This window comes from Branchiostoma lanceolatum, chromosome 6, assembly GCF_035083965.1.
Source record: "Branchiostoma lanceolatum isolate klBraLanc5 chromosome 6, klBraLanc5.hap2, whole genome shotgun sequence".
Lineage (NCBI taxonomy): Eukaryota > Metazoa > Chordata > Leptocardii > Amphioxiformes > Branchiostomatidae > Branchiostoma > Branchiostoma lanceolatum.
The window spans coordinates 7011346-7032655 of record NC_089727.1 but is presented as its reverse complement, the minus strand read 5'-3'; the positions used below and the strand labels follow the sequence as shown (position 1 = coordinate 7032655).

At 41.3% G+C, this 21310-nt stretch overlaps 2 protein-coding genes and 1 long non-coding RNA gene across 15 annotated transcripts in view; 1 reads left to right on the top strand and 2 right to left on the bottom strand.

Annotated features, from left to right (window-relative positions):
* LOC136436334 (nuclear mitotic apparatus protein 1-like) overlaps positions 1–11701 on the bottom strand; it is a 21635-nt gene extending 9934 nt beyond the window's left edge. The window contains exons 1-11 of one of the 5 annotated variants that reach the window (XM_066430221.1): positions 11676–11701; positions 8625–8707; positions 7801–7871; positions 7336–7418; positions 6608–6791; positions 6173–6223; positions 5145–5320; positions 4224–4347; positions 3395–3512; positions 2401–2506; positions 1764–1989 (exon numbers count right to left, since the gene is read on the bottom strand). In XM_066430221.1, the coding sequence (XP_066286318.1) occupies positions 1764–1989; positions 2401–2506; positions 3395–3512; positions 4224–4347; positions 5145–5320; positions 6173–6223; positions 6608–6791; positions 7336–7365 (1015 nt within the window). In that variant the 5' untranslated portion in view covers positions 7366–7418; positions 7801–7871; positions 8625–8707; positions 11676–11701. The other 4 variants (XM_066430217.1, XM_066430219.1, XM_066430218.1 and 1 more) reach the window with 4 other exon arrangements.
* LOC136436332 (nuclear mitotic apparatus protein 1-like) overlaps positions 1–21310 on the bottom strand; it is a 63406-nt gene that overhangs the window by 21090 nt on the left and 21006 nt on the right. For 2 of the 9 annotated variants that reach the window (XM_066430207.1, XM_066430210.1), the window contains 5 exons: positions 20139–20229; positions 19498–19646; positions 18992–19099; positions 18045–18107; positions 16135–16841 (listed from right to left, as the gene is read on the bottom strand). The exons of 3 other annotated variants lie outside the window; for them this stretch is intronic. In XM_066430207.1, coding sequence (XP_066286304.1) covers positions 16785–16841; positions 18045–18107; positions 18992–19099; positions 19498–19646; positions 20139–20229 — 468 coding nt within the window. In that variant the 3' untranslated portion in view covers positions 16135–16784. Of the gene's footprint in view, positions 1–16134; positions 16842–18044; positions 18108–18991; positions 19100–19497; positions 19647–20138; positions 20230–20257; positions 21268–21310 lie in introns of those variants that run through there. 4 more of the 9 variants (XM_066430211.1, XM_066430212.1, XM_066430215.1 and 1 more) reach the window with 4 other exon arrangements.
* LOC136436337 (uncharacterized) overlaps positions 11678–21310 on the top strand; it is a 24967-nt gene continuing 15334 nt past the window's right edge. Inside the window, exons 1-3 of the long non-coding RNA XR_010756032.1 lie at positions 11678–12531; positions 13285–13386; positions 14446–14875. This is a non-coding gene — a long non-coding RNA (uncharacterized lncRNA). The remainder of the gene's footprint in view (positions 12532–13284; positions 13387–14445; positions 14876–21310) is intronic.

Here is a 21310-nt window from a genome sequence, read left to right as displayed (position 1 = left end):
GTCAACAGTACACATGACCACAACACTCGTTTTGCAAAAGGTGGCAGTTTCAGGTTACCTAAGCCTAAGACAGCAACATTGACACGTACATTCTTGTACAGATGTACCAAATCACACAATTCCTTCCCACCACATATGAAATCTACTACACCTTCAAATTTCAAAACACAAATCACCAATTGGATTCATTCTAAAATTGACACAACTAGGCCTTTACAGTACTGGTGGTAATACGTTCTTGAACCAAGTCCTTGATTAAATGAAATTGTAGCTGTAATTAATTAAACTCAAACTATTGTAAAGGTAGGCATTAGTATTTCTTTGTTAAGTTTGGGTTATTAAATTATTATCAGGTCGCATCCATTTTGTTTTCTACTTAGTTATTATGATTCACAGTTCTGCATCCACTTGTTATTTACTTATTGTTATTATGATTTGCAGTTCTTCATCCACTGTGTTATTTACTTATTGTTATTATGATTGGCAGTTCTGCATCCACTTATTATTTAATTATTATTATGATTTGCAGTTCTGCATCCACTTTGTAATTGACTTATTGTTATTATGATTTGCAGTTCTGCATCCACTGTGTTAATTACTTATTGTTATTATGATTTGCAGTTCTGCATCCACTTTGTTAATTTACTTACTGTTATCATGGCTTGCTGTTTGCATCCTCTTTGTTATTTACTTTGAAAAGATTTTGTTACTTTATTCAGCCATGACCTCTGACCACCCCCACGTTTCAGTTTAATTTCAGTTTTGAGTTAATGTTGTATGCGTTATGTTATATTTTGATTTAAACTCACACCTTTGTTATGTTGGTTTTACTTTCATGTACATTTGTTCTGTTTCATTGTTTTGGACTCCAGGAAGAATAGATTTACAATGTACAATCTAATGGAGATCTCAATAAACAAACAAACAAACAAACAAACAAACTCAACTGTGGGCAGAGGAACAACTCCAGTAAGCAACAAGTAACACATCATTTCTGTAATATGTCTGGCTATCCGGATTTTTAACATAGTTTAAGGTCTCATTCCTGTATTACTCCGAGTGGGTACCCTAAAAGAGTCCGTGCCCCAAAAAATGAACGGCTGCATGAACGTGTGTCTATATCGGTGGGAAAATCCCTTTTAGCTAGCCCAGCTGTGTTTTTTTCGGGGTGTAGCTAAGTGCAGTTTGTAATTTCTATAAAAAGAGATTCTATGTAGTGAAAATGTTGTAATTTTTTTTCATAATCCAGAGTAAATGTTCTCAACATGGAATGAAAAACATTGGCACATTTTCTATATCTTCATTACGAACGTGCCCATGTAAAACACGTATTATAACATGCAATCCTATGGGGCGAAAAAACTCATGAATGAGACCTTAAACAAAGTGCCAGAAATAAATATAGGAATTCTTACCTACCTACCAACCCAACTTTTTTTCAGGACTGTAACCAGAAACACAATTTTCCGAGGGCTAAGGAATCTAAATTACCTGGCTTCGTCTACAGAGTCTTGGGTCGGTCAGGTAACCACATTTATTTTCCTACTGTAATTTTTGACTTGTTAACTGTAACTTATTTTTAGCTGATTTAACGGTCACTAGTGAACAGCTAGAATTTCATCATCTCTAATGTTTGATCACTAATATTTGAGACAGCAAGTTTTGTTCCCACCGTTAAAATTAAGTGCAGTGACCTACTTCATTTTCCCCAAACCGCTATATTTTCCTGCTGCTATATTTAAGTGATTTACAGTAGCCCTTACCCCCACTGCTGTGCATGGTCTCTCTCAGCTCCTCCTCGGTTTCCCTGAGTCTCTCCTGAGTGTACCGAGCCTGCTCCAGGACATGGGCCTTCTCCTCTTGGAGCTGCAGCAGGTCCCTGTCTTTGGCAGCCAGGGAGTCCTGCAGGGCCTGGACCTGCTGTCCTGCGCGGTGGAGCTCCGCCTGCAGCTCCTGAACCTGCTGCACCAGCTGTCTACTGCTCTTCATCTGCAGATAGTGGTGGGAAAGAGTATTTTCCATCAGATGTTTTTCAATGTTAGAAGTTAGATATCCAGGGAATAAGATACACTGTACAAAAGTTACTCTAGCAACCAGACAGTTTTTGAAAAGTTATACATTTCAGATAGCATTCACTATCTTTAATTTGTACAATAGACCATTCATTAATGACCAAGGATGTTGTCTGGAAATTTCAAGACAAGTAATCTATTAATGAAAACAGTCCTGTTAGGAAATTTGCATATATTGAGAGTTCAGGGCTTCACAAGAGGTGTAAACTGACCTGGTCTCACTACGCTTTTGTCTTTAAAAAACTTCCTGACCAGCCCCAACTGCTTTGATGGAATACTGTGATCTAAACTAACCAAGGAAAATGAAAGCGGTAGGTGGATAACTCACAGAATCCTCCATCTGGTGCTTCTCGTCAAAGAGGCGGTCGTTCTGTTTTTTCAGCTCTTGGGCCTCGGTCTTGTACACTTCATACTCTTGCAGGAGCTTTGTCAGCCTGTAAAAATAACAAAATCGTTACGTCACTTTTTATATACATTGACACAGTTTAGTAATAGTCATATAGTAAAAAAGATATCTTCAAGTTAAGGTGGAGCCTGTCTTGAAGCTGTGGCTAGTTTGACGAAGCTACTGTAAAAGGATAAGTGTGATATTGGGTTAACTCTATCCCAGCTGACTTTCACTGCTACAAACTTTGTGCACTGTAAATGTAATAACTACAAGCCTGTGCACAAATCAGGACTATAGTATAGACCTAAACAGTTTTCAGGTACAGGAACAGCGGTTCAGAACCTAAATAAGCTTGGTCAGTTATCTGTAAGTTATCATAATATTCATGTAGTAGAGTAGCCTACTGCCTTTTTAGTGCTAAATTGAAGTCTTTGCATGAGGATTTACATCTAATCTGAAAAAAAATATTTTCTTAATACTCAAGTACAATACTGTCATCACTTATCTTCTGTCCAAAAACAAAATGTCTAAATAAAAGTGTTTGTACAGGTACAGGTAAGATGTTCAAGTCTAGACCTGTTCCTAAACAAATCTATAGCAGGTTTAGGAAGAGGTTTAGAAACAGGGTTAAGGTACTGTAAATGCGAAAATGTTCGCAGGGATTTAATTTTGTGGTAGGGAGAGAATGGAGTGTTCCTGTTGGTTTTGACTTCGCGTTGGAAACAATAGTTACTGTAGCACAATTGAACAGCTTTTCGCAGTGGTATTAACTTTGTGGTAAAGAGTTCAGCGCAAACACATAAACCGCTGCAAACAATTCTGCATTTACAATAATACAGACCAAGAACACATCATTTTATTTCGTAGCTCTGTGAAAATGACAGCGCTGAGATGGAATTTGACTGGTTTTGATTTTATTCGTGTTCACATGTACCTTTCACACTTTTGTTCCAGCAACTTTCTCTGGTCTTCTCGAGCTCGCAGGGCATCGTTTTCATCCTGCAGTGCTCTCAGGCCCGCCAGCCTGGCAGACAAGTCACGCATCTCAGACTCTATGGAAAGAACAAGACAGCAACTGGCAAATGGAATAGTGTAGAGTGGAATTTGTTGTCACCGGGTACAGCAGAGGCATCTTTGATGGATAGCTTTAAAGAATGCTTGCAGCTAAATTTGCAAAGTTTAGGTGTGACACTTTGTTCAGTGTAATATAACCAGCTGCTGCTGTGTCGTGTGCCAGCAAAGTTGGCGTGTTACGACAAAGGACCATTATACCGGCTATATAGATAAACAAATGCAAGTAGATGCAAGTATCAATAAACAAGTACAGGTAAAAAAGTAAAAAGGGATCTTGAACCAATTTAGCTGAAGTAAACTCAATGAACTGTCAAGCTACTTTTCAACTGGTTGTGACAAAGACAGATGCTATGTACAGTATCTACAGGTTCGTTGTACCAGGGAAATTGTTGAAGCTCTTTTCAACAAGTACAATGAACAGTGGACCACGGCTTAACGTCCTGTCATAAAGACTGCAACCCTTTCCAGTAGCGTGCATGTTGGGTGATGAACACAGCTGGGATTCAAACTCAAAACTTCTTTGTCCAGAGGCAAGGTCACTAACCACTGGATCACACAAGCAACTATAGTACTGCAAAGAGAAAACTGTTTTCACATGTACACACAATCCAAGTTGTTAGAAGAACTGAGCTTGTAGTTTGCTGAAAGCTTAAGCTGCATGCAGCCCGAAGTGACTGAAAGTCTCTCACCTTTCTGTTCTAGAGTTCTCTGTAGCTTTCTCACATGTATATCTCCCTCCTCGATAATGTGGTTTTTAGTGCCCAGCTCCACCCTTAGTTGTTGCACCTGTTGTTGTGCCTTGGTCAGTGCGATCTGTGAAAGGAAGTTACACAGTTATTTCCTCGGCAAAGGCAATGTTACATCATGGCAGGGTTGTCTCCAGCTTTAGACTTTTTCTGTCCCACTCATTACTTGGGAGCCAATGTTGTTGATTTTCTATGTTTTTTTATGCTTACGAAAATACATTTTCATCAGTTTTGTGTCATGAAGTTTAGACTTTTTGGATGGGGTGTTTTTTCTCTCGTCCCAACAAGCAAATTTCTGTCCCAGGACAGAGGGACAGGTCCTGGAGACAGCCCTGCATCACGGTCACGTCTAGTAGGCACATGTCAATAAGCTCACTTGTCTGTAACTCTTGCGACTTTACGCTTGGAAGTGATTAGCTTGTATTGATCCTGAAAAAGTAGTCAGTGAAGATTTGATCCGTGTATACCTTACTGATGGAAGAAAGTTTAGTATTGTACTGTGATTACTACCAACACAGATTAGATTCCATGATACTCTGGAGATAAGTTCAACACTGAGGTTAAATGCATCAAGACTAACTGGATATTGGAGTTTTCTTTTCCAACCTGCTGACGTTTCGGTGTCTGTCAGACACCTTCTTCAGAGCTTCTGACTGGAGTACTGCTTCTTGCCACTATAAATAGCCGATGTAGGTGGCGCTTTTGTGGCGAGAACACAATCTCAAACGTGACTGGTGTCTGACAGACACGGAAACGTCAGCAGGTAAAGATTTACTGGTTGTGAAAAAAGAAAACTCCAATATCCTATGTCATACCAACCTGATGAAACTATTTTCAGAATCAAGAATAACTGTAACCACGCACCTTGTACTGCATCTGTGGGGACTGCATCAGGTTTCTAACAGGAGACATGGGGCTGTCGAACAGCCTGGTAACCACAGGGCCTGGGGACATGGGCGTCGCCACTGAGCAATGTCTCCTGCTGGTCGGGCTGCCTTGACGGTCCGCACCGTTACTGACGCTGTCGGGCGACACCATGCCTGGTTCAGGGGGAAAGACAAGCTTGTGTTATGACTTATATTAGCATTTACATCCATGCCTTGTTCAGAGGGAAAGAAAAGCTTGTGTTATGACTAATATTAGCATTTACATCCATGCCTTGTTCAGAGGGAAAGAAAAGCTTGTGTTATGATGAATATTAGCATTTTACATCCATGCCTTGTTCAGAGGGAAGACAAGTTTGTGTTATGAGAATTCTACATCCTAAGTAAAGTTGGTCTATCAACCTTGCCACCTTTAGCTTTCATGCAAATCAAGATGAGATTGAAACATTCTAGATGGCCCTTGGCTTTGAATAAAATTCATTTGGACATGCACTGCAAGATGTCCTGAATCTGATGAGTGACAACCTGCATCATAGGCTGCATATTTGTATATTACCATACACAATTAGATAGTACACCAGTGTTCTCGTCAGGCCTTTTCAGATCCTGATCTGGGCCCCATGAGTCTATGCTGTGTTTCAATCAGCATGGGGGTGTTTCTTTCTGGGGAGAACCTTGTGACCCTTCATAAATCTTATAAAAAGCTCATATTTGGCTTTAGAACGAGGCTGTGACACCGGACTCCCTACGTATACTCTGGCCACGTCTTTGGTACTCCGTGCATGACTTGCTCCATGTAAAGTTGGCCTTCTTTACCTGACCCCTATGCTGTGAAAAAATTCTGGTGAGAAAACTGTACACCATCATATAGGGGATAACATTCACACATGGACCATGTTCTGAATGTTCCAAGAGAACCGCTCACCACTAAGCATGCTGAAATGAACTATAGGCAAGCCTGTAACATCATACTATGGCATCTACCCATGCAGTGGAACCAAAATGTACCTGGACTATCAGCATCGTTGCCAATAATCTCTTCAGACAATGTAGAAACCCCTAAAAAATATCAAAACGTCTATCATGATGCATCAGTACATTCACTATTGAAACTTTGAACAGGCACAGATTTTACCCGATCATACTGGAAGGTTGTGTGACAGCTAGACTTTTAAAGTTTGGTGACAATTTTTCTCATTAGAAAGATGAAAAACTTATTTTGCACCTTGACCTTGAGGCTTTCGATTCAGCCAAGTCAGCCTTTACGTGGGTCCTTCCTGCACTTGTTTGTGACATAAACTGAGTATAAAACATTGAACTGAACACTCAGACTCCTTAATATGTCTTACTGAATGTTGTTGCTAACACTGAGTTCACCAGATACTGGAAGGTCACATTTCAAAGTATGAAATCAACAATGCAAAAATGTGACTGGAAACCTACTTTGGGTTTTCAATATGTCTGCAAAGTCCGGCCGTGGGCCCTTCCTGTCGTCATTACTGATGTTGAACTCCAGTATGTCCTTGATGGTGACCTCCCAGTCTTTTCCCATCCTCCCGTCCATCTTGGACATGAACTGATGACTTGCATCGCTCATGAAAGCGGTATAGAGGAGTAGTGTGGCTGCCTGGTGAAGGTGCAAGAAATAGAATCATTACACACGAGGGATGTTGACTCAGGACCTGAAGGTTCTGGGTTTGAATCCCTAGCAGGCTCCGATGTTGCGCCCTTGGGAAAGGCACTTCATTTATTTATTTCCTCACTTGACTCAGGTCAAAATGAGAACCAAGCTTTGATTAGGGATGTCCTCTCGGATGGGACGTTAAGCCCAGTGTTTGACTCACTTATCGGAAAGAGGGGTCCATTCTGGTCTGAGTGGATCAAACCAGTCAGTCTGATCTTATGCAGCTTGTACATAATGTACAAAGCTGGCGTGTTACGTCGAAAAGTGGTTTATCGGTTATGCAGAACATACAAACATGTGATGTATATTTGTATAAGACACAGAACATTGCAATTTTGCCTGATGTACATGTACATATTGCACTGTAAGTATCAATGTAAGAGTACTAGTATAAAAAAAGGCGCACAATACCTAATACAGTACTTGGAACTCTTAGATCTAAAATAAAGCACAACTACACAAATTACACTATTAAGTGAGACATTACCTTGGCAATCTCATCCTCGTTGGCATGCATGATGCTCTCCCATTTCACATAGGAGTTGTTGCCCAGGGAGGTCACATGAAAGCCTGGGAAGAAGATGTAGGAAACACAGTTTTAGCTTTCCTGTGGAAACTCTGGCATTCATTGCATGATTTGACACATATTTTACTGTTTCACTATTTTTCACCTAAGCCAATGTTTCAGAAACATTGCCTATGCCAATGTTTCAGTGACAGACAGATAATGAAATTTCAGCTTGGTTGTATAGAAAGAACTTATCAAGTGACTTACCAACAAAGCTGACGAAACTATTTGCAAAAGTAGCAAACGTTAGGAACTGTATGCAGCATACTTGAATAGCATTGGTATGAATACTAAAGTCTATGATACCACAATTCCTTATTAAAGAGATTTAATTTAAACCAGACATTATTTTGAGACTTGAAATGATCAAAGACAAGTTCCTACCTTCGAGGAAACTCTTCACCACCTCAACTCTGCCAACCGCATCGTCTGCATCACACTCTACCTTAGGGTCGCTGAAACATGCCATATCGTAAGAACATTCAATATCATATTCATAAGGCCTTACTCTCATAGCCTGGGAACGCTGGCTTGCTCCAATGACCACAATACCCTGCCCCCTCTATAAGTATAAGCCCATTCACAGTTCCGACTACGCATGTGCAGTGTCAAGGGTAAAGGCCCCTGAGACGTAAACTAAATCCGTCTGGGTGTTGTTATGCAAATCTAAACGATGTGGAGACGAGAACTGTTTACAAGCCAGGGGCCTTCACCTTTGACACTGCACATGCGTAATCGGAACCGCAAATGGGCTTATAATTATCAATATTCGGTCCTTATGTCCTGCATTATGTCAGGAATCAAATATTTCTCACAAGCAGTGTAACAGGGTGGAATGCCTACTACTAGTAGTATTCAAACCCATTGTCTTGCAGTGTTACTAGGATTGTGTGACTCAGGGAGTCACTCTTGGCTATATATTTTAGCTGTACATTTACAAAATGCCTTCTTTCTCTATTCATAGTACTGACTAGTGTGAAACTATTCTGCTGGAAAGCTATATCAAAGGAGCAGCCTGAATAGAATGAATACCTTTTCTTTTAAATTGTATTAAGTAAAGGGCTGGAATTCTCAAGTCTCTAAGCCTTTCTTCACAAGACCATTATGCTGTATCAGTCAGAATAGGAAAAGGTATCGTACAATAAAGTAAATTGTAGATTATATACAAGTTGAAGAAGTGTACATGGTTGATATACATGTAAACTTACATTAGCTTCACAATCCAGACTAGAATATTTCCGTCACGCAGCTCTTTCAAGGACTCCACTGTCCCGACCCCAAGTAGGTTCACCTATGAGGGAACATTAGAAATCAAACAAGTCCATTAGAATATTTTAGATATTGTAGCTGGAGGAAGGAACATTTTTGTCCGGATCGTGAAGCTGATGTAACTTGTAAGTTAACATGAGCTTAACAATCTGGACCATTCCAAAATATTTCCCCCAACAGTCTCTTTCAACAGTCCCAACCCGAGCAGATTCAACTGCGAAGGAAAGGATAGTTAGAAAACAAATCCATTAAAATATTCTACATCCTACATGTTAGTAGAGTAGAGTAGAGTAGATTCTTTCGGCCAGGTAGGGAGGTCATCTTCCAATTCAAGCCGCTCTTCCCTTTTCTGGATCGTGAGTCTGTTTTTTGAAAGAGATCACTGTTAGAGTAGAGTAGAGTTAAGTCTGCAGTCTGGTGGGATGTTCTACACCAAGGTCAGACCGCTCCCCTGTACTACATGTTGATGATTACTGAGTTGGTGTGTTACGCCTAATGGCGCTTATGATGGCTATATAGATACAGATTGTAGATGAGAGCTCAAAATCCGCCTGAGGAAGTTAGGATGACAGCCAGACTTTGCCGACATCTTAAAAGTCCAAAGATGGGAAAATCTACTTTTGCACTTCTAGGATGTCAGTAAACTCCAGGTGTGGGCAATGGAGAAAATGTAGAAAGATCTTTACCTTGATCTTTACCTTGATCCACAGCCAATCGATACCCTCACGGGTAATAAGGCTGTCCTAGTTGTGGCGGTAGTAGCATCAGTATGTGAATTTGTACTCATATAGGTCTGGATGCCGTCCCCATTCCTGCCCCAGTCTTGTCTTGAACTCTTTCACTGTCTTGCTGTTGACCGTGGTCTGTGAGAGTTTGTTCCAAGCGGGGGTAACTCGTGTGGGAAAGAAGTGTGCCCTCGGGCCTGTAGCTTTCTGAATTTGATACTTGAACTGGTGTCCCCGTGTGTTGGTTGCCAAGCTTGGCTTAAACATGGCTCTCCCACATAAGTTGCAGTGGTTGTTCACTCTGACTTTGTCAAACCCATGTGTGATCTTGAACAGCTGTATTATGTCGGCTCTTTGTCTTCTGTAGTGTAGCGTGGGAAGGTCCAGTTCTCTCAGCCTTTCAGAATATGGTAAGTTGGCTAAACTCTTCACCAGTTTTGTTGCTCGCCGTTGCACTCTTTCCACCATATCTCGGTCTCTCTTGGTTTTGGGGTGCCATATTGCCGTAGCATATTCTAAGTGCGGTCGAACCAGGCTTTTATACAGCAGTGAGAAGGATACACTGTCCACATGTGAGAAGGTGTGCTTGATCAGCCCTAGTGTTTTATTTGCTTTATTCACCTGCACTTGCGTGTGTTTGCTGAAAGTCAGGTTCTTGTCAATGGTGACCCCTAGGTCTTTTTCCTCTTCTATGCTCTCCAGCGTGTGCGTTGTTCCGTCTACTTTATTCATTGTATACTTGTGTCTGGGGTTAGCCTTCCCGAGGTGCATGACCTTGCATTTGTCGGGATGGAATTGCATTTGCATCTTTGTCGACCACTCATATAAGCTGTTCAAGTCCGCCTGCAAGCAGGTTGTGTGTGCGTTCAGTTCACAGTTTTGGGCTGCAGCATATATTTTCGTATCATCTGCAAACAGGGAGACAAAGTTCTGGATCGTTTCCGGAATATCTGATACGAAAATCGTAAAGAGAAGCGGTCCGAGGACCGAACCCTGGGGCACTCCACTTGTAACCGGTTTCCATGAGGAGGCACTTCCGTTCACCACAACCTGCTGCCTTCGTTGTGTCAGAAAGTTACGAATCCATTGCAGAAGGTTTCCGCCAATTCCGAAGGATTCAACCCGTCTCAGAAGTCTCTCGTGTGGCACTGTATCAAAGGCTTTGGCATAATCTAAAAAGATTACGTCTACTGGCAGGCTATGACTTAGGGCCTCTGTCCAAACGTCCATTAGATGACAAAAGTTCTGACAGCTTGCAAATTATAGTGCAGCAACAACTTGAACAAGAAAACAATGTTTCCAAACGTGTGAAAATAATAATCACACCCAACAAGAGGCTACCGTTGCCCATCCCATACTGGCAAAAAAATGCCTTGGGGCTGTGCTGCTTTGCAAAACTACTAAAAGGGGGAAATGATTCACCCTCTAGTCTCTAACGCAACTGTGTGGGTTGGCGACATACAGGAAACCGGACAAAATAGAAAGCCTGACAAAAACGCCTAAAAACACGTGAAAAAACAGCCGGGCCCAGAATTTCCTCTGCTTGGAGAGGTGGGGAAATTTTATGTTTGCGGGGACTTACGTGGTAGGGAGTGGCGTGTTCACATGTGGTTTAAATCTGTGTATGAAACTGGCATACAGTATTTTGCCGTAAAGAAATGAAATGTTTGTGGTTAAGGGTCTACAGTGGAAAGGGCTTGCAAAATACAAAACGCCAGCACGTGCAACAAGAGTGAAGACAAGATGGCAGTCAAATTATCTTCAGCAAGTTGAACTACAGCCTCAAAAGAACGGACAATGCGCCCCGTTTTGAAACGAGTTTCTACCTCTAAAATTCGTCACAATTCCTTTCCTCACTTCGCTACAGGTAAGAGACTACGTTAGTCTGAAGAAATGTCAGTTAGTAGTAATTTTCTCTCTCAAAACAGGTCAGCGAGCTGTGACAGGTCGCATCATGTCGGTCGGCAAACAGAAAATAATTTTCCACGAACAACGACAAATGTACATGTCACAAACAAAACAAAACAGGACTTACCCAGCCCAAGAGGGCGTTCAATTTCCCTCTGTTGAACGGCATGGTTTGGATGTCACATATATTATCTATATTCCTACTTTAACTTCTCAGAAATAAAGAAAAACTGCAAAGAAAACACAACTACTCTGCCGTTCGTCCTCAGTCAAACTCCGACTAGACAAGCAAAGTTTAAATATGGCGGTGTCGGTTAAACCACGTGATCAAACAAAATTGGAAGAGTCTATCTTTACCGCGATTAATTTCTCCGGTAACTGCACTGAATGTCTTCAAAAGTTGTCGATTCAAGCCTTCCAACAGCCGTTTCGTCGTGCGATCCTTGCGATTCCCGCCATTCCCTTAACATCTCGCAAATTCACGCTTAGCTGAAATCACGCGAGTAGCGAGACTCGCATGTCATTGGTCGGTATTTCTTGACGCGACGGAGACGAGCACTGTGATTGGTGGAATAGAATATCTGACGCCTGTTTACCATTTCTTACGGGTAGAAAGCGCATGCAACTCAGCCGCCGCGGCTTAAAACTTTACAGATTACAGAAAGCCTGATAGCTATAGGAATATTTCTGAATTTTTAGGCTTCTTTGATAACAATAACTGACGGTGAATCCTGAGGGACAAAACAGAAATAAACGTCAGCCCGATGCGACCAGCCAAAACTGTGGGGAGGGCGGCGCATGACGCCGAGTTTTCGACGGCCACCAAATATCCACCACGGCGCTCTTTGTGTGTGGCTGGGCATTAGAAATGATCTAGATCGCCATCGTCGCGAACTTCCGGTGATCCTCTGGAGTTTTTGCAAAATTCTAAACTCTGTCTAAATATCTTTACACACCGATTTTTGTCCATTAAAAATGACGGGCTGGGCAAAAATTGTGTCCGTCATGCGCGACAAAAAACCGTCAAATGACGGGAGGACGGGCGCTGGCGAGAACACTTGTAATGTTCTTCCCCACAGTACTACTCCACCACTGGGATGCCCACTCGCCACCTGGAGCCAAACGTGTGTGCTGTGTGCGGACAGAAGATTATCATACATGAGGAGGAAGACGGAATCATTGAAAAGACATATAGATTAGGCTGTGACCATCTGTATCCTTTGCTAACCTGTAACAGCTTAAAATGTCAAAGAAGGTTAGACATCCAGGTACTAGTAATAAGATACACAATACAAAAGTTACTCAGACAACTGGATAGGTTTTGTAAATGGTCAGACGTTTCAGTGACTGACACAAGATAGTGGATAATGAAAGAGGATGGATGCTATCTGAAAAATCTGACCGTTTACAGTATCTATTTTTTAAATTTTATTTTATTTATTTATTTTACCAGGGGAGTCATATCGCCAGCTGGCGTTTTTCAATGAGCCCTGGGGGGGGGGGGTGTTTACAGAAAATAACAAGTAACAAAACATAATGTGAAGTAAAATTGATATGAAACCAAAGTAACTTACATAACATATCAAACAAAACATAATATTACCAAATATATACATTAACATCATATACCAGTAACAAAATATAATGGGATGAAACGAAATGAAATCAGGTTGAATTTGCATATCAATGTTAACATAATGTGAAATCATATTAATAAATAAGTGAACCAAAAATATATTTACATAAGAGATAACCGGAATTTAAACACTAGTGGAGTTCTCTTGTATATATAGTTTTAAAAGCACCGATAGATGTTGCATCTCTTACTTGTAGTGGCAGTGAGTACTAGTAGCTTTTGTATGGTAAAACAGCTGAAATTTGCTCATTTACTTATTGTTACATTGTTCAAGATTTGCCTGATTATTTGTCTGCGTGTGGTTATAAGTCTCCTTAACTAATGTATCAGATTTCATGAAGTCTGCATCCGAGGCTGGTGCATCGTGGGAAAGAAACAGACCTGTCCCTATTGCAAGGAAAAGGTGGACCTGAAGAGGATGTTCTGCAACCCGTATCCTTTCTACGTCTGCTTGTGGTGAAAATGTAGTATAGCGTACATGTTTATCTCCATGAAAAATGGAGATATTGTTTTGGGTGTGTCTGTTTGTGTTTCCGGACCACTCTAGTCAGCATAACTCAAGAACCTCTTGATGGATTACAATGATATTTGGTATGTGGGCGGGTGTTGTGAGGTCGAAATAAAATGGAGATATTGTTTTGGGTGTGTCTGTTTGTCTGTTTGTGTTTCCAGACCACTCTAGTCAGCATAACTCAAGAACCTCTTGATGGATTACAATGATATTTGGTATGTGGGCGGGTGTTGTGAGGCCGAAATTCAAGGTCGATTTTGGGCCCCCTGGTATGTGACCTTGGTACTGCAGCAGAAATTCCATTTTTGTATCTTTTGACCTGGACGTGCTATGGTCTTGATTTTTTGGTGGCAGGTAGCTTGTTTGACTTGTAATGTGGTGCATATTTATTCCATGTGTTTACAAAGAGATAGACCATCTGAAATCCTAAGAAATGCTGACAACCCCCCCTTTGAGAGACAAGATAAAGCAGAAAGAGAGTGTGAAGGACTGATCCGTCTTGAAAACTGCAACATAATTGATAAACCTGTCAAAAACATCTGGTGAAGATTCTGTATTTGATAATGAGTCAGCAGTCCAGGACAGGTGAAAAGGGACTCACAATAGGTAAGATGCAAAGATGGAATCAGTAAAGACCAATCTCCTGAGCAGAGTTTGTCTCAGATGATGCATTTCTTGAGTTATTAGTTTGACTGGTTGAAGATGGAGCCATTGAAATGACATATACTGATATAGGCTGATTTGCATACTCTCTAAGCAGAGGTTAGTGGTAACCTCTGCTTGGTGAGTAGTTTTGCACACAAGGTTTCAGAGTCGACTTGCGGCTGTGTGTGTGGAGCTTTGGGCTGCTTGAGTGGAGTTTTCATACTAGAAAACACTACTTGAGTGGCTTAGGGTTCACCTTGTACAGCCCTGAGTCGACTCCAAAACATGTGTAAATCAGGTCTGTATCCGGGTGTATTCCTTAACCATGCCGTCAGCTGGGAGCGTCCACATGTACTCTACGGGCAGCTGCTGGATTGGCTACGCTACCTGGTGGCCTGGCAGCCAGTCATCATAGGGATAGTGCAGGGCATCAACTTTGTGCTCGGTTTAGAATGATGCAGCTTTATTTAGCCACTAGTTAGAACGGAACAGAAATGCCAACTTGTCTCATGGTCTGGAGGCGATTAAAAATGTTTGTAAACTGAACTGAAGTAGTCTTTCAAATCTTTGAATATCAAACCTGTTCCCACATGGCTCTGTGCCTTAGTAGCACATGAACTACCTGAGGTACTTCCGAAAATAATTTTATAGGATATTGGAGATTTCTTTTTACACGACAAGTATGTCTCACCTGCTGACGTTTCGGTGCCCGAGACACCTTCCTCAGAGCTTCTGACTGGAGTGCTGCTCCTCACCGCAAAGTAGGTGGCGCTTTTGCGGGATACAAACTTAGCCATGTTTGGGATTGTGTTCTCAAAAGCGCCACCTACAGCTTTTTATAAAGGCAAGAAGCAGTACTCCAGTCAGAAGCTCTGAGGAAGGTGTCTGAGAAAACGTCAGCAGGTGAGATGTACTGGTTGTGTAAAAAGAAATTTCCAATATCCTACCTGAGGTATTGTATTTAAATTCTTATTGTACTTGATGTTGTTTGTTCCGCCACAAAGGTTAGTCTGCTGTTCATGATAAAGGCTTTTCATTGAAGTCATAATAATCACAATTTGAATGTCCCCAGTTACCACGTTGGTGGGCAATTGGCGTAGTTTGCGTGTTTAACAGACATACATTGTTATCAAACACAGGGCAAATGATGTCATATGAAAAGCCTGGTATCCATCCCTACTGTAGATATCTGGTTTCTAGTAGTCACCTCTGCAATAAACCCGGCAGCTACAATAGGAATGGACAAAAGGTAGTTTTAAGTACCTGGCTTATTCTGACCGTAGGAGTTGGCTTTACACAGTATTCAGAGTTTGTTTTTTATTTTTAAGAGTAGGGAAGGTTTGTAACAAATTCAGGCAAAATCCTTCTTCACTATGTATAATCAAAGTTTTTGTATGGGAATTTTGTGCAATGACTAGGCTGCAGTCTTCCAAACACATTTCAGACCCGTTAGTGCACAGATTTTACGGGCACGTTCACACTTGAGCGTATATTCCTGTCTGTATGAGTTGTGTATTGGCGATTTGGCATTTTTTTGGTTTAGGTAACATTTGCAGGGAAGAACTGTTTTTTTGTGTGTGATTGGTCAAAGAAAACAACTTCATCCCCGCAAACTTAACCTAATCCAAAGAAAATGGCAATACGCAACTCATACTGACTTACATAAACACAATATACACACAAATGTGCACAGGCCCTTAGGCTTTACATGACAGCAGCTGTGAAAACTCTTTTTCCTTACTCACCCTTTCCACTTTCTGAGACAACTGCGGAGCAACCAAAGATTGGACAGATCGCTTAACACAGATGATGAATATTTTTAGGTTGTGGTCTTTTGAATCAAACTTTCACATTGTGCATCGTATTCCAAATATAAAAGCAAGGGTGTCAGAAATCCAATTTTGATTGCTCAATGATTGCCATTTAGTGGAAAGGGTCGTGCACCTAGGCACTAAGACCTACTACAGAACTCAGATGAAGACTACAACTATTTTTGGTGAACTTGAGAAAACAGACCAGCCAACTTGTTCAAATATGACAGGAAGAATATTTATTTATCCCAACATGGAAGAAAATCACAACAATAACACCTGCGAAGACATGGAATTTGTACAGTACAGACAAGCATGATGTAGAGATGCAATCAGAATACTACAGTAATAAATGCTTTATTTCAAATCAGTGTTGTTCAACATACACTTTTTTCCTGTTAAAATTTGAGAACACAAATCCTTTATTAAATGTTCATAACTTCAAACCATGACACCAACATTTCTATCATTGCTTCTAAGAGTAATCTTATGCTTAAAATAAAGGTAGGAAAATATCTAACTCTGGTACTGACATGTTTGTTCAATCTTTGCTATAGCAATTAGTAAACTGTGTAAAATATCCATGATAAGTTTTATACAAATGACACTTTAGTGTAAATCACAATATATATAATTTTTAGTGGAAAAACTGATCTGGTCTAGTCTAAAAATGTTTGGAGGAGACTGAATTTCACCAGGATGGTATACACACCCAAAATTTGTTCTAGATTTACGTGTTTAATCACCATCACTTAACTGTGTCCTCTACCCAAATTTCTATTGCACTGATTTTGTTAAAGTATCTACAGACTAACAGAGGAAGGCTGGTGGGAAAAGGCTGCATGCTGATTGTCCTTTCTTCACTACACCCCGGTTTGTGTGTTGTTCCTCGTCGCCAAGGGTTTGCGGCCTGCCTTTGCCTGAAGAGGAAACAATTCAACAAGGTTTAGAATGAGAGGGGGGATTACTTTCCTTATCTTGCTACATCTAGACAGACAGGTTACCAAGACCAAGCCCAATTACAATGGAATGATTTTTTGCCTAATCTCCAACTTGTCCAAGCAGATGTAAGGATACGGCTCATTTTCAATGTTTTATTCCTATTTTTGCAACGTTGCTTGTAGGAGGAGGCAAACGTCAGAAAAGAGAATCAGTGTTGCAAAAATGAGAATGAGCTGGATCTTTACTTCTGCTTGGAGATTAGCTTTGCGTGGTATTAAAGCAGCGGAAAAGATGGCTGTTAATGGAATGTTGATTGTATGGCCGTCAAACACCACAAGCGAGCAGCAGTCTAAGCAATGCTGTTTGTTAAAAGCATGGCAGGCTCTGAGGATGTGCACTTTTCACCTCCATTAAATTCCTTACGCCAGGAAGCATGGCACGATGCAGAGGTATTCTCAATACTTAATAATTTGAATGCCATTTGGAGGAAAGTTGCTCAATAATGTGAACCTGAGCACTGGCCATGTGCAACTGTGTTGTACTGCCATACAGGATAGTTTATACTTGATTTTCTTGTCAACTATGCACTGAACTGCCCAACATTTGCCATCTTGGGTGTTGAGTTACCCATGCAAAGTTGACAAGAACATCATGTCTCAAGTACCCCACACAGCAATACTGCAGATTCATATGGCAAGTAGTCTGGTACACATTTATGGCCAACATTCTTAGACTATCAAACAGCTTTGTCCGAATCCATCTTGATATTGAGAAGACCACGGCAATGTGATTTCCAGGAGAGGGGAGTTTGATGGGGTGCTTTCAGGCTGTGTACTCTCCTCCTACATTGCAAGCAAGTTAAGCAGCGCATGCAGCAGATTGTTGTTAATGCAGCGATTTAAGCCTAAAGCATGATCCGTTTTTAAGTCTCATTAGATACATTGCCAGTTTTCATAAAGTGGGATATACAACTCCAGTTCTCTTAATTTTCACAAAATGATTTCTGACGTGTCTCCATTTTTGGAACACATAGCTCAAAATTAGATACAATACAATTTGCAAGAACTGGACCACTTTTTGAAGCACAGACAAAAAAATCAGTAAATAGAACCTTTGATTTGCAGTTAGATTAGAGTAGTCGCAGAAAGTAATATTGTTTTTTTTGAAAGTGTAATATGAACCTTGTCTGGTTTGGAGTTATTCATGTGGAGGAAGCTCTTTACATTGGCAATGCTCATTCTCCGCTGCAAGTGAAGAATAAGTGTTTTAGGGTGCTTACAACGAAGTGTAACAAGCTTCTCTGGCAGTACAAACATGTATATTTACAGACAAATCTATCTCTACAACTGGTTAAGATATTCAGTTTTCAAGTCACGTGATTGTTAGAGCTCTAGTGCTCTCTAGTGATGTAGTCAGAAACATTCAGAAATTTGGGGGGAGTTTTGGCACATGTCTGTTTTCATCCTCTTCCAGACATGGAGGCTGAAAGCGAACCCGTCTTTCAGTTGGTAGTTACTACTTCTGGACCAAAAGGTTGGGAGTTCGAATCCCGGCTGTTGTGGCTCACTAGAAAGGGTTGCAGTCTTTAGGACGGGAAGTTAAACTGTGGACTACTGTTCATTCGTAAATACTGCACAGAGTCTGTATTCTGTCACGGCCAGTGGAAGATTAGCACTGAAGTGCGCTAAAATGGTTAGAGATGACTGACTTTCTTTCACTGAATAGAAACATAACAGACAGCTCCAGATGGTGTGGTCACAGTGCTGTCTTCAGCTCTAAATTTTTCCCGTCCCACTCAGTGTGTGGGAGCCCATGTTCTTATTTTTGTTGCTAAATCTATACTTGTCATGTAAATACATTTTTGTCAATTTCATGTCACGAAGTTCACATTCTTTGGACTGACAGAATGTGTTTTTTCTTCTGTCCCAAAAAGCAAATTTCTGGAGATAGCTCTGTGTGGGCACAATGGCCTAGATTGAGCATGTTAGTACAGTGTGCACTGGCGTCACAGACATGGCCAACTCTTTCACAGTCACACACCAGTTGGTGTGGTCATATGGCATTGAACGTGTTAGTACAATTGTGCAGATGTGCGTGTGTCAAAGACATGGCAAACTTCTTCACACACCTGTGACTGCTGCTCCTTCCGCGCCTCCTTTGCCCGTCGAGAGGACTTTCTGAAGGCCTTCATGGGGCTAAACCCGATGCTGAAGGCGACGCTCTGCCTTCGGGGGTCCTGCAGCAATACAGAGAAAATGTTGCTTAAAACTTGAGTCAAAAACAATTCCTCTTAAGACATTGTTGGTGCAGTCAGCATTTAATTCTGCAGTATACCATGCACCTAAATCTCTTCTAATCAGTTACACAACATATTGTGGTATCTATTTACCACCCTTGGTGTTACACACCAGCTTTGCAGGCACACAGCACAGCAGAGGAGCAGCTGGTTATATTACACTGAACAACTTGCCACACCTGACCATTGCACATCTAGCTGCAGGCATTGTTTCAGGCTATCTACTGAGGATGCTCCTACTGTACTTGGTGGCAACGAGTTCCATTCTACAATAGTTCAAGGAAAATGCACTTTTTTTCAACACAACAATAGAGTAACAACAGTCACATGACAATTACCTGCTTAGGCTCTTTTTTGTTGGGAGTCTTTGTGGGTGTCTTTGAAAAGGTCTTGTTCCGTGCGGCAGGACACTTCCCCCGACCCTGAAGACGAGGGGAACGTCTTCTGGAGCTGGAGGGTGTGTTTGCCTTCTTGGCCGGAGTCTTTCCTGTGGAAACAAAGTGGTGTTGACACATTGATGAAGGTTAGACATCTAGGTAGTAAGATAGGCCAAATGACAGTTACTCAAGCAACTGGATAAAATTTTGAAAAAGACGTTTCAGACAGCATCTGCTGTCATTCGTCAGTGACTAAAGGAGAAAAACTGGAGTAAGAACAGTACATGGCGCAGACAAATATTTCCCTACCAACAGAAAAGGGATACATCTAGTGTACATGCATTCATTTACTTTTTGCGATGGGTTTATTTTGTTGAAGGGAAAAGAAGTTTCAGCAGCGTTTCAAATTTGCAGTTGAAATAATTCTGAAGCACTGTAGCTATACATTGAAAATACATATTTGGGGTTGTCACTGCAAAAACTACAAAAATAAAACTATAGCGAACTTTCCAAGATTAACAGTATATGCATAGTATACTATCTGTGAAAAGACCAAAAGATTGAGAAGATGTGAAGAATTAGGATTCAAGGTCCAAACCTACCTGTTGGTCGCTTGAAGACACTTGCCGCTGCACTGGCAATCTTCTTGGGAGTCTTGAGGATGGACTTGGGTGTGCCAGGAATGACCATGGTCTGGAGAAGAAGAAACAACAGTGAGGAGGCGTTTTACCTGTAGCACGACTGGAGCCGTGTACTTAAAACAAATTTGAGCTGAGGCAGAAAAAGTCATCACAATTTGATTCAACAATCATTGCTTGTTCGGACCAGTTCAGATGCTCTAGTTTTTCGCAAAGTTTTAAGTATTTTGTAACTATGTGCACATTTTTTTATCTATCTATATACATACATTTCTTTAGTCTCAAAGCAAAATGTAAACATTTAGCACGCTAAGCATCTACATACACTTGCAAAATAACATGCTAGAGTTTAAGAAATATCTAAGTTGCTAGGCCACCATGTCTATTCTACCATGTCTATGATATGCTGGAACTAACATCTAACAGTGCACCCAAGCCTGCAATATAAACCTTGGTGAAAAGAAAATGATAAAACAAGAAAAAGTTGTGCGTGCCTAATGAAATCTACGTGGCCCCATGCAAAACTGAAAGAAAGAAAGAAAGAAAGGAGTGATTTGCTGCTCCCAAGTCACCATGGCCGCCATGCTCTCAAAACAAAATGTCTCACACCAAGCAGACATCTACAACTCCGTGAAAAGAAATCATAAAACAAGGAGTTCCATGTGCATCTGTCCCTGCGGCTAAATCAGAGAAAGCAAGTAGTCTCTTGCTGCTCCCGAGTCACCATGGCCACCAAGCTTTCAAAACATGTCTGACAGTCTCAGTGAGAAGAAATCATAAAACAAGGAACTGTGTGCTAGTACACCTAAAAAATCAATTCTAAGTGCCTTCTGGCTTAAAGGAAGTAGTGCCTTGCTGCTTCCACCCTGGCCACCAAAACGTAATGTCTCACATCGATCCCAAAGTCATAGTCACACTCCTCTATCTCTGCCCTCTCCACTACAAACATGTCCACCTGACTGACGGTGCGGGACATGCGCCGGCGGCGAGGTTTGGGCTGGGCCCTAAGGGACAGGCCGTCCTCAGACACCAGGTCTGGGGCCATGATCTCCGCCGGTCCGATGGAATTACGGCGCCTCATCCTATGTGGAGTCTTCCGGATAAGACAGTGTGTGGTTAAGTGTTAATTGGAAATG